This window comes from Felis catus, chromosome D2 (assembly GCF_018350175.1).
Source record: "Felis catus isolate Fca126 chromosome D2, F.catus_Fca126_mat1.0, whole genome shotgun sequence".
NCBI lineage: Eukaryota > Metazoa > Chordata > Mammalia > Carnivora > Felidae > Felis > Felis catus.
This window is the reverse complement of record NC_058378.1, coordinates 21,907,062-21,933,601: the sequence shown is the minus strand read 5'-3', so window position 1 is coordinate 21,933,601 and position 26,540 is coordinate 21,907,062. Positions and strand designations below refer to the sequence as shown.

Sequence of the window (26,540 nt, the reverse complement as noted above, 5' to 3'; positions counted from 1 at the left end):
ATCTTCATGGTCTTTGAGAAAGAAAAGTCCTCAATAAGTAAACTGATTTTGATAAATGTTGGGGCTAGAAGATATTTAAAGCAAGCCAAATAGGCAGCAGATAGAATGTTCTACTACAGTTATTAAATCGTCTTGTTTTGTTTTGTTGAAGCTGAAATGTGTTGGTATCTGTTGTTTGTTTGCTTGTCTGTCTGGTTGGGGGATTTGCCTTGGCAGTCTGCATGAAGAAACCTGTTATGAAAACTTATGCTTGGCTTTCACCTTGGTCAGAGGCCCTGGTTCATACCTTCTCTCCAGTGTTGTTCAATGTCCTACACAAAGCCACATTCCTCAAATATTTACAGAGACAGTATCTGATACATTAACCTGCAAAGATTGTATCTAGTTCTCAAAAAAAACAAAAGTCAAATCAGATGTGGTTAAAAACTATGGTAAATATCTTAACTCTTGAAATTATTAACACTCTTAGGAGTAGTTGATTTTGTTTTTATCTACCAAAAAATAAAGGCATTATTAAAAAATGTTGAAATCCTTAATTTGAATTAATTCTAATTATTTTGTCAAAAGTAAAATGATCATATTTATCATCCTATTTTAAGAGAATGCTTTTGTGATAAATGAAATGTTCATACATATTCATGTTATTGGATCATTACAACAACTAGCCCTTTTTATGCTCTTACCTATCTGAACCCGTATCTTCTGTTGTGACATGCACATAAACGTGTAGGGTAAGAGGTGAGGTTACATACAACCTCTGTAGGAGAATAATGATACTGTCTACTAAATGTCATAAAATAAAGCTGCACAATCCAACTACATAAACTGTGTGTGATTGTGGTCTGCTTACTTCCATTCATCCTTTTTAGCCATTTATCCTATTTTAAAATTTAACAAAATGATTCCTGTGCTTGATTGGCTGTCTTCAATTTGCAGCCATTCTTATACATTCTTCTGCAAAAGGACACTGTCAAAATTTAATATATCATTAGATTACAATTTCAAACCAGCAAGTGCTTTTTCAGAAAGTTTAAATATTTCTGTGCAGGTTATTATAGTGTTAGGAAATTAAGCTGCCCACGACCATCTCACAAATTAAACATCAGAGAAAACTGCCTTAACCATACAGGCCATTAAAAGTCATGGAAAGTCACTGTTGGAGGGAGTGAATTGTTATGTCGACTGTTTGCTTGCGAAGGGACAAACACCTGTGATCTTTCAAAATAGGAAATCTATAGAATTTCTTTTTCAAAGAAATGACTGTGTCCTTTTAAATCATTAGCTTTTTGTATAATATGATATATCTATTGTGTTTTTAAAAATGGACCAACTTCCTTATGGTCTGTTTTAATCTTTCAATTCCTTGATTCAAAATTCCTGTTTATATGTGCTGAATATTTTCTCCCATATTAAATCAAATGCCTAACATATGATAGGCCCTTATGAATTGTTTGTGAATGAATGAATGATGGCATGTTATCAGGCTTCTGATATATTATTTATTAGCAAATGATTCTGCAGCTTTGAAATCATTCCCAACCTTAGTGGCACCTCTGATTTTCAAATGAATACTGTTAATGAAACTTTTTTTTTAAGTATGATACTATAAACATACTTCATTTTGATACCAAAATAATGTGGATTTCTTTTCCAGCCCTGTCATAGTGGAAATCCCTCACTTTGGGTCCATGAGAGGAAAGGAGAGAGAACTCATTGTTCTTCGAAGTGAAAATGGTGAAACATGGAAGGAGCATCAGTTTGACAGTAAAAATGAAGATTTAACCGAATTACTCAATGGCATGGATGAAGGTAATGGTGACAAGTCCTGGTTTCTGTCAATGTCTGCAGGTAGAAATCAAAGGCATGACTACACCAGAGTTAACTGCACCTGAACCTCACATGTCTGCATCCTGAGCTTGGGGTCCGGTTCCTCAGCGTTTAGTGCTCTTATCTGCATCCAAGGCATGAAGTTCCAGTCAATCCAACAGCCTTTTGTTTTCATAACACTAATGTACAAATACCACTTGATGATTCTTTCCATCTTCAATGAGATATATTAATCTTTCCAAAACCTGAGAAAGTTTTCTAAATGAAAAATGTGTCAGGAGGAGGGGAAATAATAGTGGAAGGTATGCAAAGCATGCAGGACATTTTTAAGAAAATATGTTCACATTTTACTTTTGGAGTTATTATTTCTGGATCCTTTCTTGTGTCTCCATCTTCTCCCCGATTATGTCAACATTCTTCGTGAATTTTTAACTTCTGTTGGGCAATAATAAGTTGCAAGACTAATTATTGGAGTCTGTGTCATATTCTGTGACCTAGTAGGGCACATAGCCGAGTGTGTCACTTCCCATACACACCTTCTTCAGCTCTCTGACCCTTAAAACAAAGCAGGTTTTCTTAGTAGACATTGGGAATGTACTTGTTTTGAGAGTAGGTACTTGATGCAGAGTTTTCCTTTAAAGGGGTGAAAAACAATTAGAGGCCAAATGCATCACAGAATGACTCTAATTTTTTTGTTTGTTTATTTATTTATTTATTTATTTATTTATTTATTTATTTAGAGCAAGCTAGCGGGAGAGAGGGGGAGAGAGAGAGAGAATCCCAAGCAAGCTCTGCACTGTCAGTGAAGAACCTGATGTGGGTCTCAAACTCATGAACTGTGAAATCATGACCTGAGCCAGTCAGACGCTAAACCGACTGAGCCTGACTAATCTTTATACTGACTCCCTAATCACTACAAATTCAGCAATTGTTTTAAAGAATAGCTTTATTGGAGATATAGTTCACCTGCCATAAAATTTGCTGTCCTAGCATTTAATTCACTGGCTTTTGGAAAGCACCCAGAACAGTCTTCTGGTTTCAGAGTGACGACAAAGGCGCTAGAACGACTCAGGTGTTTGAGGGATGACCATGGTCAAGTTCTTTGGTCCCTGTGAGCCTCTTTGACTTCTGCAAAATGGAGATACCTTCCATACTTCGTAGAGCTGTTACTGGGAAAAAATAATTCTGTGAAGCACTTATGAAATACAGCCTTTGTCACATAGTAAGTCCTCAATAAATATCAGCTGTTGTCACTATTCATTCTATAGAAAAAAATCGTCCTATCAAAGGTTCTGTAAAAGACACAGTTCATCACTGCCAACCAAGAATTTAAAGATGTTTTTACAGCAGGGTAGGAGGAAATTAGTAACTGTTGAGTTTCTAGCATTTGTGAGAGAGTGATAAATTCCTTTCTGTATGAAAATTAAAAAAAAAAGTATAGTACTATAAAGTAGGTAGTTTTAATCACACTTTTAAAAAATTTTTCTTTGAACATTTATTTACTGTTTATTATTTTTTTATTTTTGTAATGTGTATTTTTGAGAGAGAGAGAGAGTCAGAGTGTGAGCGGGAGAGGGGCAGAGAGAGAGGGAGACACAAAATCTGAAGTAGGCTCCAGGCTCTGAGCTGTCAGCACAGAGCCCAACACAGGGCTCAAACCCATGAACCCTGAGATCATGATCTGAACTGAAGTCAGACACTTACCCAACTGAGCCACCCACGTACCCCTTTAATCACCCTTTATAGATGAGGGAACAGAAGTTCAGACAAGTCAAGTCACTTACCTAATATTACCCAAACTAAGTAGCAGCGCTGGGGTTAGAAATCTGGTTCTATCTTGTTTTCAAAGATTTAACCATATCCCACTTATTTTAGAAATGTGTGCCCTGTGGAGAAGAAAATAAATGTAAACAGGAAAATTCCTACCACCTCTAGATTTAAGGTTCAGGAGAATAATCATCTTAAATGAGCATATATTAAATGTTTACATATGATACTGATATTTATATCATATATCAGCTATAAATTCAAATAATCTCTGATAGGAACATGCAGTGGTAATTATGATTTCTAATTTTTATTACCTAGTCATTCTCTTCTAAGGAAATTGATAAGGAAACACAATTAAAAATTTTAAAAAGAATACATCTTAAGAGAATGAATTGAATTAGCATTTTGAAAATAGTAAAAGAATATAGATGATTCAGGATTCAAAAATGGAGAGAATAAGAAAAATGGGTTATCCAGAGAGGGTGGTTATTTTAAGGAAAATAAAGTATGTAAATATTTTCATGTATCTAGTATTTCTTAAATGCCAATGTAGATTATTAGTTTGTAACGTGTAGCGTCTCCTACACAAGGAGTTTGTTTCTTTTCTTTCTCTCTTTTTCTTTCTTTCTTTCTTTCTTTCTTTCTTTCTTTCTTTCTTTCTTTCTTTCTTTCTTTCTTTCTAGATACCTACCTTGATACTGTAACCTCTTGAAGGCAGGGTACATGTCTTAATCACCTTTGAACCCCCAGTGTCAGGCACAATGCTGATTTAGGTTTTCCCCCCTTGCTGGTAAGGGGCAGAAGGAGGAACTTCTCAAAATATGTAGCTAGCTGGAGGAAAAGTTCTCATTGGTCTATTTCTTCTACCCCAAATGTCATTAATGTTAATCTACAGGAGAAGAAAATTAAAGGGGAGCATTTACTTTGAGGAAATTTCTGAGAAATTAACATTATTCTAGGAAGAATACTGAACATTCTAAAACAGTACTGATTTATACGATGATGGAAATACTCTATACATGGGCTGTCCAAGAGTAATCACTAGTCACATGTGACTCCGGAGTACTTGAAATATGACTTGTACAGTTGAGGAAGGTAATATTTAATTTTCTTTAATTAATTTCAGATAGCCACATGTGGCCACTCACTACCTCATTGGACATTGTAGTTCTAGCAAAAACACTGAATATTCTAATATAGTCTCCTTCATTTTTGAGTATAGATTATAATATGTCCATCCTACCAGGCACAGGTAGAATTTTTGAAAAAAAAATTAGTAGATTCTTTTTTTTAAAGTTTATTTATTTATTTTGAGAGAGAGAAAGAGACAGCAGGGGAGGCGCAGAGAGAGAGGATCCCAAGGAGGCCCTGACACAGGGCCCGAAATCATGAACTGTGAGGTCATGACTTGAGCTGAACCCAAGAGTCAGACACTTAACTGACTGAGCCACCAGTTTTTGGGGCACCCGCAATTTTTTTTCAATTTTTAAGGATTATTTATGGAATGGATTTCCATGGTTTCATGCTGATTATCTTCATTTTGTTTTTATTAAACCAGTTTTAAATTGGAATTAGTCATATCTTTGCTTAGAAATTATGCCCCTCGAGCTTCCATACTCAGGACATATGTCAAGAAATGATGATATTAGCCCTCTGTCCTGGATTCTGTGTGTTATCTTGGAAATAGTAGATAGAGTTTCTTTGTTACATTTTTAAAGACCAGTTAAACTTTGTTTCTATTTTAGGCAATTAAAAGAAAACGTAAATACTTCTAGGCCTAAAGAATCTAGCACTGGAGGTACTTCAGCAAAAATAAGGACTAAATTCTCCAGGCACAGTGGTTTTCTTCATGGATTAAGTTTTAAAGTAACAATAATGAAGGAAGTACTATACATATTTTATAGCTGAAACTCAATCAGATTTCATACCAAGCTTAAGCCCCACTTATCACCACTCTTCTCTAGTACCCAAAGACATTTCATTCATACTGGAACATCCCCCTTCTAAAAACAGACAAAAATCAAAATCATCTTATCTCTTAAAAAAAAAATCCAACACTTCTATTTCCCTAAGGTCCAGCTATTCAAAGTTCTCATAGGAAAAGAAGCATGAGCGCAGAACAGAAGTTTTCATGTTGTGTTCTACCTTCTTCCCTCTGCCCCACCCCCCCCTTTGTTTATTCCTGGATAGTTGTTAATGAGCATCATAACAATAGTACAGAAAATAAACCAGTGACTAGATCACTCAAGACTTCCTTAAAGAAAAAGAAAAAAGCATCCTGTTGTTTTAACTTATTAATTTCCCCAATTTATAACAATAAGCCTTATCTGTCATCCATGGCAAGTGACTCTTGGTATTACATGTTTTGTTATAAATGTCTCCTTTTTTACCCTCTTTTCCATAAATAAATTCTGCTCTGTAACTAATCTATATGCTATTTTTATAACCAGTGCTGTTGCACCTTATTCTCTGAAAAATCTTAAAACCCAAATGTTAAAAATCATCTTAGGCAATATTTTGATAACTGACTTTTACTATACCATGCAATTGTAAAGATTAGATATGGTTCTGTAATATTTCAAAACTTGCAAAGCCTTTCCAAGTGCACAAATGGAGTAGTTAGAATAGCTCCAAAGAAAGACAAGTGTAAGGAGGAGGATAATTTTCCTAGTGTAATATGGTGGTTAGGATCAGGATCTGTGGACGTCACATAGACCACAATTCCCATGCTGACTGCCTAGCTGTGTTATCCTAACCAAGCACTCAGTCTTTCTAAAATTTCTTTTAAATCTGTAAAGTGAGGATACCTCATAGAGAGCTAAGGGGGAACTGACTAGCTAATATATGTAAAGTTCTTAATGCAAGGTCTGATGCATAAGAACCACTCAATCAATGTTAGTATTTGTCACGGCTGCCGTGTACAGTTGTGCAGGAGAGCAAGTAGGAACTGAAATCTTGCCTCTTCCCCTTGTCAAGACATCTGCTCCGACACTGGCCTGCAGGACAAAGAGGCAATCTTAACTAATGTTCCCAAGCCATTTACCTGCAGGGTGGTGTCTGTCCTAAGTGGCACCCTTTTCCAAATTGCACGTGGCTAGTTGAAGCCCTGGTCAGGGTTGATGAAGGTGACATTCTCTCCATCACCACTACACAGTCAGGCAATGGTAGGAAAATAGATCTAGATCTAGACTTCTAAAGTCCAGGCTTCTGACCCCAAATTTGGTTGTTTTTCTATAATACCCCTTTGCCTTTCTGTATTCTCAAATGAAGGATGCCTATGAAAGTGTTTTGCGTGAAACAAAAATGTTACTTAAATGTTAGCTGCTCTTTAAATCTTGCATTACTCATCAAGGTACCATCTTAGTTCTTATATGACTCAAAAGGATATGGTGTGGATTCAAGAAAAACTGTCATTGCAAAATGTGGTAGAATTAAGATTTATTTCTGCCACTAGGAGCCTGGAGACACAAGCATCAATGGTTATGCTAATGAAGCAGGTGTGTTAGCAGAGCTCTACTGAAGTAAGAGGCTAGAATGACAGAGGACAGTTGGTCTGGGTGTGAAGAACCTGCTGTTACCAATAAGATATCATGTGGCAGAAGCGACTTTCCTCTTTGGAGGCGGACCCAGATCTTGTCCTAGCACTTTTTCTCTCTGCTGAGAAAAAGATATTGGAACACACAAAATAAATTCATTCTGCTCCCCCCCAAAAACATCATCTTTAAAGCGAACCAAGTTGAATCTACTTTGTAAGTTTGTTTAAAATCTTTAGTTAAACTCACAAAGTTCAATTAAACATGTTTAAAATTCTGCCTCTAAAGTCAGACCCCAAAGGGTGTTTTGCGGTTTATGGTTTTGCTGGACCTGAGAGGATTCACTAGTAGAAGAATCCTTCCTCCTTGGAGGTCTTAAAATTGAAGAGCTGGAGAAATGCTCTAGTGTGGCACTGACACTAGGGTTGCCACTAGTTACACGTGGCTACAGGACACTTGAAATGGGGCCAGTGCACATTGAGATGTACTGTGAATGTAAACTACACCAGATGTGCAGAGCAACCCCCCAATCGATATCTCATTAATAATTTTTACATTGGCTACATGTTGGAATGGTAATGTTTTGGATATACTGGGCTAAATAAAAGATATTATTAAAATTGGGGCACCTGGGTGGCTTAGTTGCTTACGTGTCTGACTCTTGTTCTCAGCCTAGGTCTTGATCTCAGGGTCGTGAGTTCAAGCCCCATGTTGGGCTTCTGTGTTGGGTGTGGAGCCTACTTTAAAAAAAAGATACCATTAAAATTAATTTTACCTGTTCCTTTTTAATTTTCCAGGGTGGCTATAAAGAAATTTAAAGTTCCAAATGTGGTTTGCATTATATTTCTTTTAGATGGTGCTTCTCTGGACAATGTATAGATTTGGAGAGACACATTTATTAGGTTTTAAAATCAAAATCATTGCTATCTAAGCATCACAAGAATGCTTTGAACATATAGGAATTATGCTATTATTTTAAAATCCCAACCACTGTGTTGGACCAAAGTGTTGCTGAAGCTCTCCAAACAATGCCATCATGCCAGGAAAATGTTTGCTTCCTGTTGTCATTGTTTTCCCATGAGACCAAGTGAAAGTTTAAAATAATGCATTTTAGATAAAATAATTATGCTTTTTTTCTGTAAGTTGAAGCAGGAAAGAGAAATTGATAACTATAATGTCAAGTAACAGAAAACTAATTTTCCATAATTTTGTTATCTAACTATACGAACAATAATTACAGAGGCAGATGTTTCAGTTAAAAATTGCTACTTTGGTTCATTTCAGATGAACTCGTTTTTAATTCATCAGGCATGAGACAAAGCATAATCTTAAAGCATCAAGTTAGATTGTAGAAGCGTCCAGTGCTGAGAAGTGGAACACGTAGCTTTATGTTGTACACAGCACCATCTGCTGGGCAAATCTGTTAACAATTTTGAAAAATCCTGGAGGAAAAAGTAAAAACAACTTAATCAAATGAAGATTATGTTAGGGTGTCAAAAAACAAAAAGCATACCAAATACTATCAGTTAAACCCTTCAGCCTGTTGCCATAAAACTCATTTTAAATCAGTTGCTTGATACCTACCATAGTGCAAAAGGAAGGGAAATAGAACAGCTACCCCAAACCAACTAGCTGGGAAATGAGAATGGGGCCAAGCCAAATAAACATTAACCACACCGAGCCTTATATGTGCCTGTGTAAATGGATTTGCCAGCATTTACATCTTTTTATAAAACATTAGTAGGTCAAAATAATGATGTCAGACACCCTGACCCACTTGTCAGACAGAATGGGGCTCTTGGCCCTCTGAGGACAGGGAAGCAAGGCTGAGAGATTGGGTGCAAGCTTTTATGACCTTTGGTGCAGATGAGAATGGAGGCCAGGGTGCCAGACACAGCAGGTCTAGGGCCCTTGGAGTTCGTTGTGCTTCTGTATCTGCTGCACATGCTGGGTTACTGATTTATGGTGTTCAGCTTTAAAGAATTATATATGATCCTGATTTTGAACATGGGATTATATTATTTTTTTGCCTTCATATCGTAGTAATGGTTTAAACAAAGGGTTGAAGAAAGTGCCATAATGGAGCTAATTGCCTGAAAGCCATGCCTTTTTATTTACATAAGTGGAAAACTAAGCAAATGTGGAAGAACATTTTCCTGGAAAAAATACATAGAGAAGCCAATGCATAGAATATAAAGTTCCTGCAATCCTGGAGGAAACCCTTATAATGATTATTCCAGCATGAGCAAACACTCCCTAACTTCTCTTCCAGAAAGCCTTCCCTAAACCCCAGACTAAGTTAGATCCACCTGGTAAATATGTCCACAACATCTGGCCTGTCTTCTTCCATAACAAGCAACTTTGAACTTTGCTATCTTCCATGATGTACGGTAAAGTCCCTGTGGACAGGGACTTGGCTTGACTTGTTGACAGCCATATTCCCAGTGCATGTAGCAGCTCTTGGCACAGTATTGTCACCACACCATAACTTGTTGAATGAATGGAAAAATAAATGCTTTGTATCCAAGCCTATGTCCCCACTCTTGATGATACATTTCCTTAATAATTCAGTGACCTATACCCAAGAGAGAAAGCAACTTTCTAAAGGAAGGGGTGCCACAACCAAATGAGGAGAGGTGGTCTGCATGGGAGGGAAAGGACACAAAATGATTAGAAATTAGTTTTCAAAAAATAATTTTAAAATATAATTGTCAGAAATTGTATGGATTGCTAAAACCGGAGGGGAAAACAAATAGATAATTCATTGTTTCTAGACAATCATCATTAGCTCTCAATGCATTGTACAAATCTGAATAACAAAGAAGACCCTTACCTTGCACAAAGATGTAAAATAATGCTGATCGAGACAGATATAAAGTACATACTGGAACTGAATAAGAATAGGAGTTAAATTTCTAAAATTGTACCTGTACATGGGACCTCTCTGTAATCTTTGCAATGTCCCATGAATTTATAATTATTTCAAAATAAAAGTTGGACAAAATTGGAGAGGTTTCTATTATGTTTACATTGAGGAAGAAGGATCAAGTTGTATCATTTGGGGTTTTTTTTCCCTGCAACTTCTTGGACAGACTTATTACAAAAGTTGCATATTCAGATGAAGCTGAATTTGAATTCCGAGGAGATGAACGTCTATGATTTCCTGAAATATTTGACTGAATATATTACAAGTGCCCTGGTGTTCCACATATTCTATAGCCAGAGTTGAATGTTACAGACTTGTCTTTTATTTCCTTCATTTCTCCCAATTTATTTATAAATTCTTATATTTGATACTTTGTAATTAGTGAAACTTTATTTTGAAAACTGGAATGAAATTAAAATGACAGTAATTAAGATTCATACACCGTAGAGATATAGACATAATGTGTTGTTGTTGTTGTTGTTGTTGTTGTTGTTTAATCCAACCTTAGATCTGCCACAGATTGGTTTTCTGTTTCTCCTCTATTCCAAAGCTGTATGACCTTGGAAAGAATAAGTAGCTTGAATTATTACATGAACAGAACTATGCTGGTGGCTTTATATCATTTATTTGTCATATCTACCCCAGAGGACGCTTTTCTTATCCTGATCTTATAGACAGGGAACATTAAGGCTCAGAGTTCAGGAACTTATCCAAAGTCCAAGCTTGCTGGTTGGAGAGTTACATTTGAGCCCAAGGCAGCTGTCTCCAGTGACTTCCCAGAGAACCATCCTGACTAGCTTGCCCTTTTGAAATCTAACATTGTAGGCCTCAGTTTTCCCCCACACCTCATATCAAATTCTCCTTTCTTAGAGGATCATGCTGAGCAGAATATTCACCTGACTAAAAATTAAACTCTAGGTACAGAAATCATCCTTTGTGAAAACTTGAGGTTGTATTCCTTCTATAGACTATTCATAGTCAAACCTGACCCCACACTCACAAACAGCTTTCAGAAAACAAATTTGGTGTAGGAAAAAGAATCATGGTCCCATCTGACCAACTTATCTAGATATTTAATCATGTGCATGTAAGAGTGAGGCAAAACTAATCAAGGATGATCATTTGAAAGCTTTAAGATTAACCCATTTAGTGGGAACATGATTTCACTCCTGTTATTATGCTTCATTGTATGATAATCTCCGTAACCATTTATATTCACAAAGCATTTTTTGATTCTTCTTGCTCTGTTGCAAAATCTCAGTTACAGAGAAAGCTGTCCCACCTTTTACAAATAAAGAAACTGAGTTACAAGGTGCTTGAGAAATTTATCATTAATCAGTGAAGTAAGAAAACTGTAGAACATTAGTTTCCATTTATTGCACAGCAGAAAGTGCCACTGTAATCAGAGCTTTCTGCTCATAGAGCAAGCCAACAAGAAGGGACATCACCTTCTGGACCAGGGTATCTGTATATCTGTCCATTACTCATCCATTTATCAGCTACCACCCCTGTGCCAGGTAATCTGCAAATACATTGTGTTAAATCATGGTTGAAGTCCATGTCTGTGTGACTTCATCCCTTCTCCCTGACCCTGTTCCTAGACCTAGGTTCTAAGCTCTAAAGCAGACAGGTCACTTTGGACAGGTCACTTATTCTCTTTGAACTTCACACACCCTCTTTACCAAATGCTTTGTGGGACAAATAGTAACTGACTTGCCAGAAAGTAGACATTCAGTGAGTGTAAATTGTAACATTCCTCCTGACCAAGGCTACCTGTTTCAGAACTCATCTTTCTTTTCCCTTAATCGTGTGTGTGTGTGTGTGTGTGTGTGTGAGAGAGAGAGAGAGAGAGAGAGAGAGAGAGAGAGACAGAGAGAGAGAGAGAGACAGAGAGAGAGAGAGAGACAGAGAGAGAGAGAGAAAGAGAGAAAACTTTACTAGTAACAGATTAAACAGAGAAAGAGAGGGGGGTTTTAGGGTCTTTTCATAGTCTATCAATCACCCTGAAGGGTAAGAAGCTCTTTATTTTTATGTCATTTTCTCCTTTAATTCTATAGGTATGGAGTGGTTTAGTAAATTTTTTTTAAGCATTTAAAAGTAATGGATAGGGGCACCTGGGTGACTCAGTGGGTTAAGCGTCTGACTCTTGATTTCAGCTCAGGTCATGATCTCACAGTTTGTGGGTTCAAGTCCCACATTGGGCTCTGCGCTGACGACTCAAAGCCTGCTTAGGATTCTCTCTCTCTGCTCCTCCCCCATTGTCTCTCTCTCTTTCTCTCTCTCTCTCTCAAATAAATAAACTTAAAAAAAACAGTAATGGATATTATTGCCTCATAAGCTCCCCTTCTCATATTGAACCATCCTTGCAATGTTTTTCATAAGATCCTATTGTCATGTTTTTCACAATTTGGGTTCTGAGTCTTTAGGGACAGACATAGGGTGAAGTCTAAGACTTTGCTTCCCAGACATGTCAAGTCATAAAGTCACCTGAATTGACTGTAAAAAACAGCTTTTCAGGTTCCACTCCTGGCCTACCAAGTCAGAATCTCCAGGAGAGAAACCTAGGAATCTGTGCTTTTAATAGATAGCTCTGGTGATCTTGCCAGATCTTGCAAGATCTTATGATCTTGCCAGATGGGAGCACACAAGCTGGGTTTTCTGTGGGTATGACTAGGACACAGGCATCATGTCTGTAGGTTATTTTCTTGGTTTTATCTATGGAAAGGATAGGAGCATAGCAAAGATTCTTGGTTCTATATTCCTGCTTCTCTAACCTAATAATAGACCATTTTAAAATCTGAATATAGGGGTGTCTGGGTGGTTCAATCAGTTGAGCATCCAACTTTTGATTTCAGCTCAGGTCATGATCCCAGGGTTGTGGGATCAACCCCTGTGTTGGGCCCCACACTGAGCATGGCACATGGCACTTTCTTAAGATTCTCTTTCCTTCTGCCCTGCCCCCCTGCTCGCATTCTTTCTCTCTCTGTCTCTAAAGAAAAAGAAATCTGAGTACAAGTATATTCAGTCCTGGAAAGAATATTGACATTATTCATATATACATAATTAGACTTTATTGCTATTTGCCTGGAAATGTGACTTTTCTGGCATACTTTTTTAGTTTGCAACACAGAACTTTTCAGGAGTTTGATATTCTCATAAGTTTTCAATGCCCTTTGGATAAATGTCCATTAAGTGAACAGTAATTTCTCTTATAAACACATGGACATAATAAAATTTACTGTGGATTAAAGAGTAGGAAGACAAGATCCACTTTTCCTCATACAATTTTTTAAAAAATTATTAAAAGAACAAACAATAATCAGTCTACTAAACTATATATATTTTAAAGCAAGATTTTTTGTTTAATTCTGAAAAAGAGAGAGAGTGTGTGTTTGTGTGTTCAAGTGGGGGAGGGTCTGAGAGAGAGGGAGAGAGAGAATCCCAAGCAGGCTCCATGCTGTCAGTGCAGAGCCTGATGCAGGGCTCGATCCCACAAACCATGAGATCATGACCTGAGCAGAAATTAAGAGTTGGATGCTCAACCGACTGAGCCACCCAGACACCCCTTAAAGCAAGACTTACAGAATTATGCAGTTATTTGGTATGAAAAGTGTGAGTCTCTATTAATTTCCAGTGATGTCTTTGTTCAGTGGATACTAGTTGAATACCTGCCATGGACCAAGCCTCAATATCAAACCTCATTTAATTTAACGTAATTTTACTGTGGTTACTTCACATTTTATGAAAAGAAAATCTAGTTTTAATATACATTAACAGTTTATCAAAACTATAAATAGAATAAAAAGCCTCATGATCAGGTGCTTATGATGGACAATATGGCCACAAGTCAGGGCTTCCCAGCTGCTGTGTGTCGACAACTTCCTTCCTCTTTCAGGCCTCTCGAGTCAGCTAAGATCATTTCATTACTGTGTTTCAGTCTCCTTTTTTTAAAGCAAGAAATAGAGAAAATGTGTTTGACTTGAATCCACTTAAAATTTTAATAATCTGTTATATTATTGATTATATCATTTTATTATTTAATACTAGTATTAGTATTATTACCATGTAATAATACACAAGCATACACTCATTATTATATATATTATAATTTTCCTTTTCTCTTTCCCTGTCCCCTAAATTTTATGTACATTATATGAATTTATACATCAACATGTAAAGATGTGATTAGTCGATTGTTATCACATTTTTTGGTGACTTTTCCGCTTAATATGGCTTGGAGATATACATATTAAAACATATACTTCTAGCCCATTCTTTTTAATACTGCACTGTATTCCATAGTATGAATCTATCATAATTTATTTAACCTTTGTCCTATATGATGACCAATAAGATCTTGTGATCGATTTTCAGGCCATATGAATTACATAGTAATATTACTGTTTTTCACTTTCTCCTCTTGTCTCTTCATGTTTACCCACTGTGCACATCATTTATTGTCTAACTTATGCAGCTATCCCAACATGTAATAGCCTAGCCTTCAACTGTAGCTCTTAGAGATTATGCTTCTTTTTATAAACCAGTACTTAAATATTTTTTGTAGTCTTCACCTTTGTATTGACTTTTATTCTCAGAAAAAAAAGTTCAAAAGGAATGATATCTTTTCTCCATTTCATCATGCAGAGGCCTGGGAATCTAAGTAATTTAGGAGGGCAGTATGTGTATATGATCCTGTTTAAGGAATGGTGCATGGGGATTCTGATATCCAAAATTTGCACAGTAGTTGTTTCTTTGGTGTGAGGCTTATATATTTTTTAATATTTATTTATTTTTGAGAGAGAGAGAGAGAGAGTGGGGGGGACAGAGAACCCAGCCTCTGTGCTGATGACAGAGAACCCAATGCAGGGCTCAAACTCACAAACCACAAGATCATGACCTAAGCCAAAGTCGGAAGCCCAGCTGACTGAGCCACGTAAGCACCCCAAGGCTTATCTTTAAAATACCTGTTAAAGGGGAGCCTGGGTGGCTCAGTCAGTTAAGCTTCCGACTTCAGCTCAGGTCATGATCTCATGGTCCGTGAGTTCGAGCCCCACGTCAGGCTCTGTGCTGACAGCTCAGAGCCTGGAGCCTGTTTCAGATTCTGTGTCTCCCTCTCTCTCTGACCCTCCCCCATTCATGCTCTGTCTCTGTCTCTGTCTCAAAAGTAAATAAAACATTAAAAATTTTTTTTAAATACAACAGTGGAGGTCAATAATTATGCAAGTTTTAATGATGATGGAAAAATTGGGTCAATTTCAGAGTGGGTACAACACAGAGTGTTCCTGAACCACTGGCAAATCCTAAAAGATGTTGTAAGTCGAGTGTGGAGTAAGAACCTGAGCTTTTCCATTTACCGCTCATCGGCTGCATCTGAGATGGACACACTCACTTTATATTTGGGGTGGCTTTCGTTCTTTATCAAAGGCAATATGGCAGAGTGTGGCCTGGCTGCCTCTGCTACATAAAGCGGCCATTCTTCCCAGTCCATTGCTATTGTAGTTTCCAGGGGTGATACAGCTGTCTCTCCCTTAACTCCTCACAAATGTGCGTGCACATACCTGCAACACACACACACACACACACACACACACACACACACACACATACACATACACACACAGCTAAGAATGCATGTTTCCCCGAGTCCCCCAAAAGGTGCCTCACTGCCTCTGGTATGTCCAGCTTGAACTTGAGTAAACTTCATGCTCACAGGATACACAGCTTGTTACATGTGGAGTCAGGAAATCTTTCTTGTTTGAAGGATGTAATTTCACGGTGGGGTCTTCTTATATTGCTCGCACTGTGTGGAGTCCCAGGCTATTTCTGAAGAACATAATCACAAATTTGAGACCAAGGTGAACAATGTCTGCTTAGCTGCAGCTGATCGGATGCACAGCAACTGAAACTAATCATCAGAATTTCTCAGTTGCCACATGAATTATGAACTCTGGGAATTCAGACTTTCAAAAAGAAGCCAAATCATGGGAAGGGAAATATATCCTCTCTGGATGGAAAACATATCCATCCAGTTTTGTCAATTGCTGAATAGCTGAACGCCCCCCCTCTCACCCCACCCAAGAATATTTTCCTGAGCGAGCTCTTTGGTTCCTTCCTGTTTTTCTATATTAACCTTTTTAAAAAAAAATTATTTGCCTTTGTTTTCTTTTATTTTCTTTCACTAAAAACTCAATATTTAGATTTGGATGGAGCAGAGGAGAAGCAGATGGTTAGGAAACCACATGGACCAAATTCTAGTTCCATTTGTGATCCGAGTGGGACCCTATCTGTCTCCTATTTGACAATTTGGTGTTCCCACCTCACAGTTTGGTGGGTAATCTGTAAAATGATAAGATGTCACCGATCCAATTACCTAACCACTCATCTTCCCTTTCTATAAATTTCTATTCAGAATAAGCTGTGATCTCAGCCCTGTGTATCTGATGAAGGAGACAGACATGTTCATAGTTAAACAATGGTAGGACCTGTTCTGTATGTGTCAGAGGTATGAACAGAGGCTTATGTGAGTAACAACAAAGACGAAACCAACACCTCTCCCTGAAGTTTGGGACTTTCCCCTTTATTTTGTAACAAGACCATCCCAGCTATGTGAACCCAAAGGTACTCCCCCACCCCCTTCTTAGCTCCTCACCTTCAATCCCATCTCCCAGGCCTCAGAAGTGACCAGTACTAATACTAGAATGTTTCTTCTACAGATTTCTCTTACAAAAGTATACAGATGTGCAGATTAGAGTTTTCCCTAAAAAGGAGCAGACTTTGCATTTTTTTTTTTTTTTTTTGGTGCATCTTGCTTCTGTGCTCACTTTCTGTGCTTTATACTAGTCAGTCATTACCTGCCTGGCACCCTCGCATCTCACCCCTACTGCCACCTTCTCAGAGAGGTGTTCGCTGTTGGGGATCATCGTATTGAAATAGCCTCTCCCGCCCAACCCCCACTCCCTGCAAGGTGTGGCGGGAGAGCGAGGTCTCCATATAACTGTTTTATTATAATACATCTAGATAAGTTTTAAATTTTTGTAAGAGAAATTCTCCCGCACAAATCTACTTTTCCAAAATACTCTTGGCTAGTCTCAAATATTTATTTTGTATCATGTTTAAATAAGTATTTCCATGTAAATTATCAAGTTTGAACATTTTACTATGCATTTTTCTGACCAGTTTTCAGCTTCTGTGACTTGCCTACTTATAATATTTTGCTGTTTTCAATTGGCTTGTCTGGCATCTTCTTCTCAACTTGTAGCTGCCATTGATACTGAGCATATCAATCCATTATTTGCCATGTGTGACTATTACCTTTCCTTTTGTCTTTTAAGCTTACTATTTTTGCCATAGAAAACTTTGCATTTTTATAGCCAAAACTATCTTTTAGGCTTCTGGGTTTCCAGTTTTAAATATAAAAATTTCTCCTAACTAAAGCTGAGACATATTCTCTTGATTGTTTTATGGTAATATTTTAATTTTTTTAAGTAGTTAAGTCTCTCATCCAGCTGGAATTTATATTTATATGTGATAAAATATAGTGAATTATCTCTGTTCTGCCAAATAGATTTTCAATTATGTCAGTACCATCTTAAATCAGCCATCTTTCCCCCACTGATTTGAAGTTTAAATATATGACTTTGACTTAAATATATTCATTTAAATATATAATATATAATACATAAAAGTTGATATATATGCATTTATATATATACCACATATGTGTGTATACATATATAAATTTAAATCTATTTCTTGCTCTGTGTTTTTATCCCGCTCACCTATTTATCTAATCTTATATATATTCTTATATGTCTCTCCATATAAATTTTATTTTGATACTTCTAGATAACTATTAAAATCTTATAAAGTAAATTCTTCCTCACAAGCCTATTTTTCCAAAATACTCTTGACTGGTCTCGAATATTTATTTCATATGATTTAAAAAAGCATTTATTTAAATTAAACCTGCCAACATTATGCATCAGATCCGGCTTTTCAAAGAAGACCCATCTGGCTGCCCTGTAGGGAACGAATTGTAGTAAGGAGGGGCAGGTGACAGGGAGATGGCTAGGAGGTGGCTCGGACAGGGGTGGCAGGGCAAAGCCATTTCCACAACCAGATCAGTTGGACTTCGACCTTTCGATGTGATGTACAAAGAAAAGTGAGTCACGCTATTGGACAGCAGGGCTAGACAAATGTAAATCCTTTTCCAGAGTGAGGACAGACAGGAAGAAGTCAGTTTGGCAGTGCACAGGAGGAAAGAAGATATGTCCATTGTGGATAGGCGGATTGATGCATGAGGGTTATCTGTGGGCAGACAGAAATTGGTGTTGATGATGTTAATCATTTGGGTAATTTAAACATCTTTTAAAAGAGGCTTTCAAATAAAGTGCTAGAGCCTTTTAGACATACTTTAGACTTTATTTGCTTTCTTATGAGGCCCGACTTTCTTCTGATTCATTCCTACTTTGGCAGCTGAGGGCAGATTATTGTAAATAATCACAGAATGAGGTATCTCTTCTTACAGAGTAGAGCTCTGTTCAGATGAGGTAAATGCCAGTTTTTGAATATATGTGTTCCTCTTTCATAGAAATATTTTCCTATAAATATTATGTATGAATAGCTTGATACTGGCTTTACAAAGCTTCATATTGTTAAGGTCACTATCACTTCCTCTCAATCATAGAAACTGTTTAGACCACTGGATATAAGTAGTATTATCTCTTGAAATTACACTTCAGTTTATCTCCAGGTATTGTGTAGATTGACTTCTCACAGCTTTTTCATTCACTTGTCCTTGCAGAACTTGACAGCCCAGAGGAGCTAGGGAAAAAGCGTATCTGCAGGATCATCACAAAGGACTTCCCCCAGTATTTCGCTGTGGTTTCACGGATTAAGCAGGAAAGCAACCAGATTGGCCCTGAAGGCGGGATTCTGAGCAGCACCACTGTGCCCCTTGTCCAGGCTTCATTCCCAGAGGGTGCTTTAACCAAAAGAATCCGCGTGGGCCTCCAGGTAATGTTCACAAAGACTTGTTTCCTTGGCACATGTAGAGACCGTGTGACCATGCTCTGCTCAGAAGACCGTTGTGGTGACTCACCCCAGCGATACTGCTCATCAAAGCAGTGGGCCGGTTTGGGAAGCAGTAACCTAGTTCATGAAGTATAAAGTGAGCTTAGTGGCTTATTAAATAAGGTATGTATTTTAGGGTTTTCTTTTGAAAGTATACCTTGGTTTCTGATGAAAGACTGTTTTGTTAACCATAGGTTACTGGTCTCAGTATGTGCGACAAGAGCACCAAAAGAGCAAATATACCATTAAAGAAATAAACTGTATTTGATTTGGTTTATAATATGCCATAGCATGAAGATCAGTACTAAGGAAACTTGCAAGCTTTCACATTTTGATTTAAGTAGATCATAAACACTGGGTTTTATCCAGACCAGTTAGAACTTGTTTTGGTTTGGAAGGCTAACTGAAAATCTTGGCAAGGATGGTCTTTCTTATATTTACTTGTTTCAGCTAGACCTATTGAAAAAGGAAAATAGTAAGGAAGGTAACTTAATTTGTGTTAATTAACATAGTCTTTAATAGTTTAACTTAAAGTTCCTGTTCTTTTTGTGAGGTTTTTTAGAGTCAAGTACTCTAAACTCTTGAGAAGGCCGTCAGTAACTTGTGACTGAGGACACCACCTTATATTTCAGTGACATCAGGTTCCCTTCAGCTATCTCTGGTATTGAGTATTTTACCAAATAGCAAAGAAGCCATAAGGAAGACATTAGGTTTGGTAGTCTAGAATTGAAATCTTAAGTGCCCTTTTGTTACTTAACTCTGAAAAACCTCAATTTTTGCCTGGGCACACATTGCCCATGTAATGTTTTACTGGATGTCCTGCATAGGTTTAACATACACTAGACTCAATATTTGCTGACCTTTACTTTTAGTTAGACTAAAAGGCTTCTATGCTGTGAGACTTGATTCACTCTCTGTCACTCACACTCCTGTTGCCTGTTTTCTGCTGGGGAAATACACACACTGACCAGTTCCTGCTACACTGTTAAGTTGTTTTGGTTCTTTTTTGTGCCCTCCTGAAATAGTAAGGATTAAGAAGAAAGACTTTTTTTTTTTTTTTTTTTTTTTTTTTTGGTTGTCTGTTTTGAGCTTTTTCCTCCTCGCTTAAAAAGTCAATTTTCCAATGACAGAAAAATGTTAACTTCCATTTAAGGTCCTTTCTCTGTCTCTAGGCCCAGCCTGTTCCAGATGAAATTGTGAAAAAGATTCTTGGAAACAAAGCAACGTTTAGCCCAATCGTCACCGTGGAACCAAGAAGAAGGAAATTCCATAAACCTATCACAATGACCATCCCGGTGCCCCCGCCCTCAGGAGAAGGCGTGTCCAACGGGTACAAGGGAGATACCACGCCCAATCTGCGCCTGCTCTGTAGCATTACAGGTTTGGTTAACTTGCTGCTGTACTTCCCTGGATGCTCGCTAACATTTGCAGTCATTCTGTACAAAGATATAAAGCCTTTGAAACATCCATGCCAACTTTATAAGCATAGGGAAAAGAGAAAAGAATAAAACATTTTGCTTGTCTGTCACCTCATCTCTGTACCTTTTCTCCCTGTACCTTTCTTTAAAGATGCAGAGATCATGACTCATTTAAAATTCAGTGATATTCTTTTCCCTGCCATTAAGTGTAGTATTAATAATTGCACTCTTTTAAGGTTATTGAGGTAGTATTGAATCTCCTAGAGCAGTTGGATAATCTCTCAAGGACCTAGACAGAGGCAGTGGACCTAGCAAAACCCTTTAGACTACAGGAGATTGGGTGGACTTTGGACAAAACAGAGCTGCCACAGAGAACGAGGAGTAAGGAAGAGCAAGAGCAAAGTCATGATTCTCCACACAAAGTCACGAATATAATCCAATAGACTAAAGCTATAAGGTCAGGAGAACACATGTTGTGATAATCACCTGGACTCCAGAGTTAGTTCATCATTTGATCATCCTAATATGATTTTTAACAGAAAGTCCTAGATTAAGATAGGTTGTTTTTTTGTTTCTATGAGTAGTTTCTATGACTAGCTGATTCCTCTTCTTACACTGGAAAATTAAATGATTTAGGCAGTACAAAATGAGCTGCTTCTTTTTTTTTTTTTTAATGTGAAATTTATTAACAACTTGGTTTCCATGCAACACCTAGTGCTCATCCCAACAAGTGCCCTCCTCAGTGCCCATCACCCACTTTCCCCTCCCTCCCACCCCCCATCAACCCTCAGTTTGTTCTCAGTTTTTAAGAGTCTCTTATGCTTTGCCTCCTTCCCTCTCTGTAACTTTTTTTTCCCCTTCCCCTCCCCCATGGTCTTCTGTTAAGTTTCTCAGGATCCACATAAGAGTGAAAATATTTGGTATCTGTTTTTCTCTGTATGACTTCTTTCACTTAGCATAACACTCTCCAGTTCCATCTACATTGCTACAAAAGGCCATATTTCATTCTTTCTCATTGCCAAGTAGTATTCCATTGTATATATAAACCTCATCTTCTTTATCCATTCATCAGTTGATGGACATTTAGGCTCTTTCCATAATTTGGCAATTGTTGAAAGTGCTGCTATAAACATTGGGGTACAAGTGCCCCTATGCATCAGCATTCCTGTATCCGTTGGGTAAAGCCCTAGCAGTGCTATTACTGGGTCATTGGGTAGATCTATTTTTAATTTTTTGAGGAACCTCCACACTGTTTTCAGAGTGGCTGCGCCAGTTTGCATTCCCACCAACAGTGCAAGAGGGTTCCCGTTTCTCCACATCCTCTCCAGCATCTATAGTCTCCTGATTTGTTCACTTTAGCCACTCTGACTGGCATGAAGTGATGTCTCAGTGTGGTTTTGATTTGTATTTCCATGATGAGGAGTGACGTTGAGCATCTTTTCATGTGCCTGTTCAGGCCATCTGGATGTCTTCTTTAGAGAAGTGTCTATTCATGTCTTCTGCCCATTTCTTCATTGGATTATTTGTTTTTGGGGTGTGGAGTTTGGTGACTTCTTTATAGATTTTGGATAGCCCTTTGCCCAATATGTCATTTGCAAATATCTTTCCCATTCCGTCGGTTGCCTTTTAGTTTTGTTGATTGTTTCCTTTGCAGTGCAGAAGGTTTTTATCTTGATGAGGTCCCAATAGTTCATTTTTGCTTTTAATTCCCTTGCCTTTGGAGATGTGTCAAGTAAGAAATTGCTGTGGCTGAGGTCAGAGAGGTTTTTTCCTGCTTTCTCCTCTAGGGTTTTGATGGTTTCCTGTCTCACATTCAGGTCCGTTATCCATTTTGAGTTTATTTTTGTGAACGGTGTAAGAAAGTGGTCTAGTTTCATTCTTCTGTATATTGCTGTCCAGTTCTCCCAGCACCATTTGTTAAAGAGACTGTCTTTTTTCCATTGGATATTCTTTCCTGCTTTGTCAAAGATTAGTTGGCCATACATTTGTGTGTCCAATTCTGGAGTCTCTATTCTATTCCATTGGTCTATGTGTCTGTTTTTGTGCCAATACCATGCTGTCTTGATGATTAAAGCTTTGTAGTAGAGGCTACAGTCTGGGATTGTGATGCCTCCAGCTTTGGTTTTCTTCTTCAATATTACTTTGGCTATTCAGGGTCTTTCATGGTTCCATACAAATTTTAGGATTGCTTGTTCTAGCTTCGAGAAGAATGCTGGTGCAATTTTGATTGGGATTGCATTGAATGTGTAGATTGCTTTGAGTTGTATTGACATTTTAACAATATTTATTCTTCCAATCCATGAGCACAGAAAGATTTTCCATTTCTTTATATCTTCTTCAATTTCCTTTGTAACAAAATAAGCTGCTTCTTAACTTTCTTGATAGTTCTTGTATTTTTAAAAAATTTAAAAATAAGATAATTATATTGTCTATCTGAACAACTAATCTTTGCACCTATAAATTGCACTTAAAAAATGTGCTTTATAGCCTGTGGTTGCCCCAGGTTTAAAATATTCTTTAGTTGCCAAACAGAAAAATGATCTTTAAAAAATGTAATATCTTACAAGAAGATCACTATAAGGTAGCACTAGTGCTAGAAGGAGAATAGAGGAAAACTACCTTTAGGGCATGCCATTAATTGAAAGTTGCTGAAGTTTTGCAAGTTCCGGCTGTGCAGGAAGAACAGGATGGTGAAGAAGATATTATAAGGGGCATCTCCCATGATGACGTCAAGGTATCTGCTCTTGCTCTCTCAGGAGGCACCTCGCCTGCTCAGTGGGAAGACATCACAGGAACTACACCTCTGACATTTATAAAGGATTGTGTCTCTTTTACAACCAATGTTTCAGCCAGGTATGGAAATAAAGGATTCCCAAAAGCACTAAGGAATTAATTTTATTAACTTTTGGAAAGTAAAAGTTTTTGTGCTCAATACCACCAGTATGATTAATTTTAAAAATTTTGATGGTGAACTTGGGCCTAACTCAGAAATGTAAAATTCACTACTGTACGTCATTTTATCCAGTTCTTACAAGCAGCTCTACGGTGCTAGACTTGCTTCTGCTAGTTCTCAGCAATTTGTAAAAACCTATTTCTGTTGATCGTTGTGGAAATCTGGCCCCTTTGCTAAAGGAAGACAGCAACTTGTTTTTAATTTTTATAGTCTCAAAGAAAAAAGATAGGATTTCCATGTCTTTCCCATTTTCTTCCATAAAATCCTTATTCCTTCTAATGTAAAGTAAGAGATTAAACTCTTAAGCAGGAGTAGAAGGGAAGGCTCATCATGGGTAATTATACGAGGGGAATAAGAATCTTATGGGAAGGACAAGAGAGAAAAAAAATCCTTAGCATTTCCTCAGCAAAGGAACAAACATATAATAAATGTAGACCTTCTGTAAGCAGAGTAAGCATCATTGCTGTTTGTTTAAATGAACAAGTTAATGTTTTGGTATCATTCCCTTATATGCTTTGACTTTTTAATGATGATTATTTTTAAGATTTCGCTAAAATCATCTCATTTTCACACTTCTGTGTTTCTCAGATTTTGGCTTGCAGACTGCCATCAAGTTTTAGAAACTGTGGGGTTAGCCTCACAGCTGTACAGAGAACTAATATGTGTTCCATACATGGCCAAGTTTGTTGTTTTTGCCAAAATGAATGATCCTGTAGAATCCTCCCTGCGCTGTTTCTGCATGACAGATGACAAAGTGGACAAAACTTTAGAGCAGCAAGAGAATTTTGAAGAAGTTGCAAGAAGCAAAGATATTGAGGTACCTTGTTCATAACAAGTTTGTTTTATTACATTCCCCGGATATGGGGTTGTCTTTTGAGGTTACAATAGCACTTATTAGAAATATCAAGCTCATGATTGATTTCAATTTTTGGTTAAAAAATTTGATATAGACTTATCCTCTAATGTTTTATGTGTCTTTGTATGAGGCTATCTTGGTTTAAATGTAGTAGTAATGAATCTACGTCATGGTCAGTGCTTCCCTGTGGTAACTTGAATTGTTTTATTTTTATGGTCACTGTCTTTAGCACATTACTATGATTTTCCATTTGCAAACTCAGTAAAAGTATTGGAGTAAAAAAAAAAAAACAACCAACTTTCAAAGTCTGTATGAATATGCGATTGATGTCAGCACTTTCTCAAACATGTCTAAGGTTGCTAGAATAGAATTGAATATATAATTCTGTCTTATACATGTGCATGATTTGGTTTCCAATCACAAGTGTTGAATTGTGAGCCTGAAGAGTTATTTTTGTGGCAAGTAACACCATAGAAGTAATTTCCTAATAAGGAGACAAATGTGACATAGAAATATGTCAGTCTTTTAATATTATGTGACTTAAAATTTCAAAATTCTTCTAATTTAATTAACATTAAATTTTGTGTTTCTTTTACTCCAAAAGGTTCTGGAAGGAAAACCTATTTATGTTGATTGTTATGGAAATCTGGCCCCACTTACTAAAGGGGGACAGCAGCTGGTTTTTAACTTTTATGCTTTCAAAGAAAATAGACTGCCGTTTTCCATCAAGGTAAATCATCAATAGACTCTGAATTAAAAAAAAAAAAAAAGGTGGGGAGCGCCTGGGTGGCTCAGCCAGTTAATCTTCTGACTCGATTTCAGGTTAGGTGGTGATCTCACAATTTGTGAGTTTGAGCCCCACATCAGGCTCTGTTCTGGCAGTGCAGAGCCTGCTTAGGATTCTCTCTCTCCCTCTCTCTCTCAATAAATAAATAAATAGTTTTTAGGAAGAGCTCTTAGAGAATAAAAAGAAAAAAAAGTTTAATGATTTATCCAGTTTGAAATAACCCACCAAACTTGAATTCAGAGGAACAAGGTCAGATTTTGCCCAAGTTCTCCCCCAGGGCACTTTTGAGCCAGGAAAGCTTTATAATTAGCGAAAAAGAGCCTTTACCTTTTAAACAGCTAAATGATTGTTTCTGTTTAAGCAAATATTTGTCAGACCAAACAATCTAGAATAATAAAATGCATCAGATCTCATTCATGCTTATTAATCAAATAATGGCTGAAATCCAAACCCCATAATTAAGTTCCATCTTAATGGAGCCCAAGGACAGTCTGGAGAAACTTCCTCTTCCGAGAACAGAAGGACATGGGACAGTTATTTGCTGTTATTATTGTTGCTAAAACGGAGGCCTTGGGAAAGAGAAATTATTAGATGGGAAGAAAATGTATATCACCCAGACTATACAGCGTATTACCAGGGTAAAACAAGAAGACACAGCCATCCCGGGTCTAATCTAGGAACCTAGCATTCTAAATCCCGTCGAGTTTACATGTGACCACGGTGGTTGTTCCGTAACTATTACCATCATCTTTTCCCTTTACTTTTCTTGCCTCTTGAGGTGCTCTGTAAAATAAACATGTTTAATCCTTGTATAGACAGGAATCCTCAGAAAAGTCCCTCTCTATAACTGTCAACCACCTAAATTCTTCTAGATTAGAGACACCAGCCAAGAGCCCTGTGGTCGTCTGTCTTTTCTGAAAGAACCAAAGACAACAAAAGGACTGCCTCAAACAGCTGTTTGCAACTTAAATATCACTCTGCCAGCACATAAAAAGGTATCTTTTGATACTGGTTTATTGTGACTCTCTTCCCCTGGTCGTGAAGAAGTGGGCCCTTGGTATGCAATTAAGGAATGCTTTGTAACATGATTCAAGTTCCTGAAACTCCAGTTGTATTAGTCTCTTTGTGTAAATTGAGTCTTGTTACCGTGGTGTCAAGTTGTTATGGTTTGTATGATGGAGTCCTCTGTATGGTGCTTCTGCTTCTGCTGGTAGCCCAGAGATTTTTATGCTTTCAAATGATGTCACACATTAATTTGCCGTGGATGTACAGTTCTTGATATTTTGTGTTGGCTTCTTTTGATTTGCTTTGCTCTCTTGATTCAGCTTGCATTTTGTGCTTTCTACTCAGTCCTTTTCATATCCTGATATTCTTTTCCCTGCTGTCCATTATAATATT

At 37.4% G+C, this 26,540-nt stretch overlaps 1 protein-coding gene across 33 annotated transcripts in view; it reads left to right on the top strand.

Annotated features, from left to right (window-relative positions):
- The window catches only part of ANK3 (ankyrin 3), a 682,576-nt gene that overhangs the window by 605,762 nt on the left and 50,274 nt on the right, over positions 1–26,540 (top strand). For all 33 annotated transcript variants that reach the window (XM_045040024.1, XM_045040003.1, XM_045040008.1 and 30 more), the window contains 7 exons: positions 1,655–1,809; positions 18,860–19,071; positions 20,301–20,508; positions 23,303–23,399; positions 24,088–24,316; positions 24,960–25,085; positions 26,015–26,137. In XM_045040024.1, coding sequence (XP_044895959.1) covers positions 1,655–1,809; positions 18,860–19,071; positions 20,301–20,508; positions 23,303–23,399; positions 24,088–24,316; positions 24,960–25,085; positions 26,015–26,137 — 1,150 coding nt within the window. The remainder of the gene's footprint in view (positions 1–1,654; positions 1,810–18,859; positions 19,072–20,300; positions 20,509–23,302; positions 23,400–24,087; positions 24,317–24,959; positions 25,086–26,014; positions 26,138–26,540) is intronic.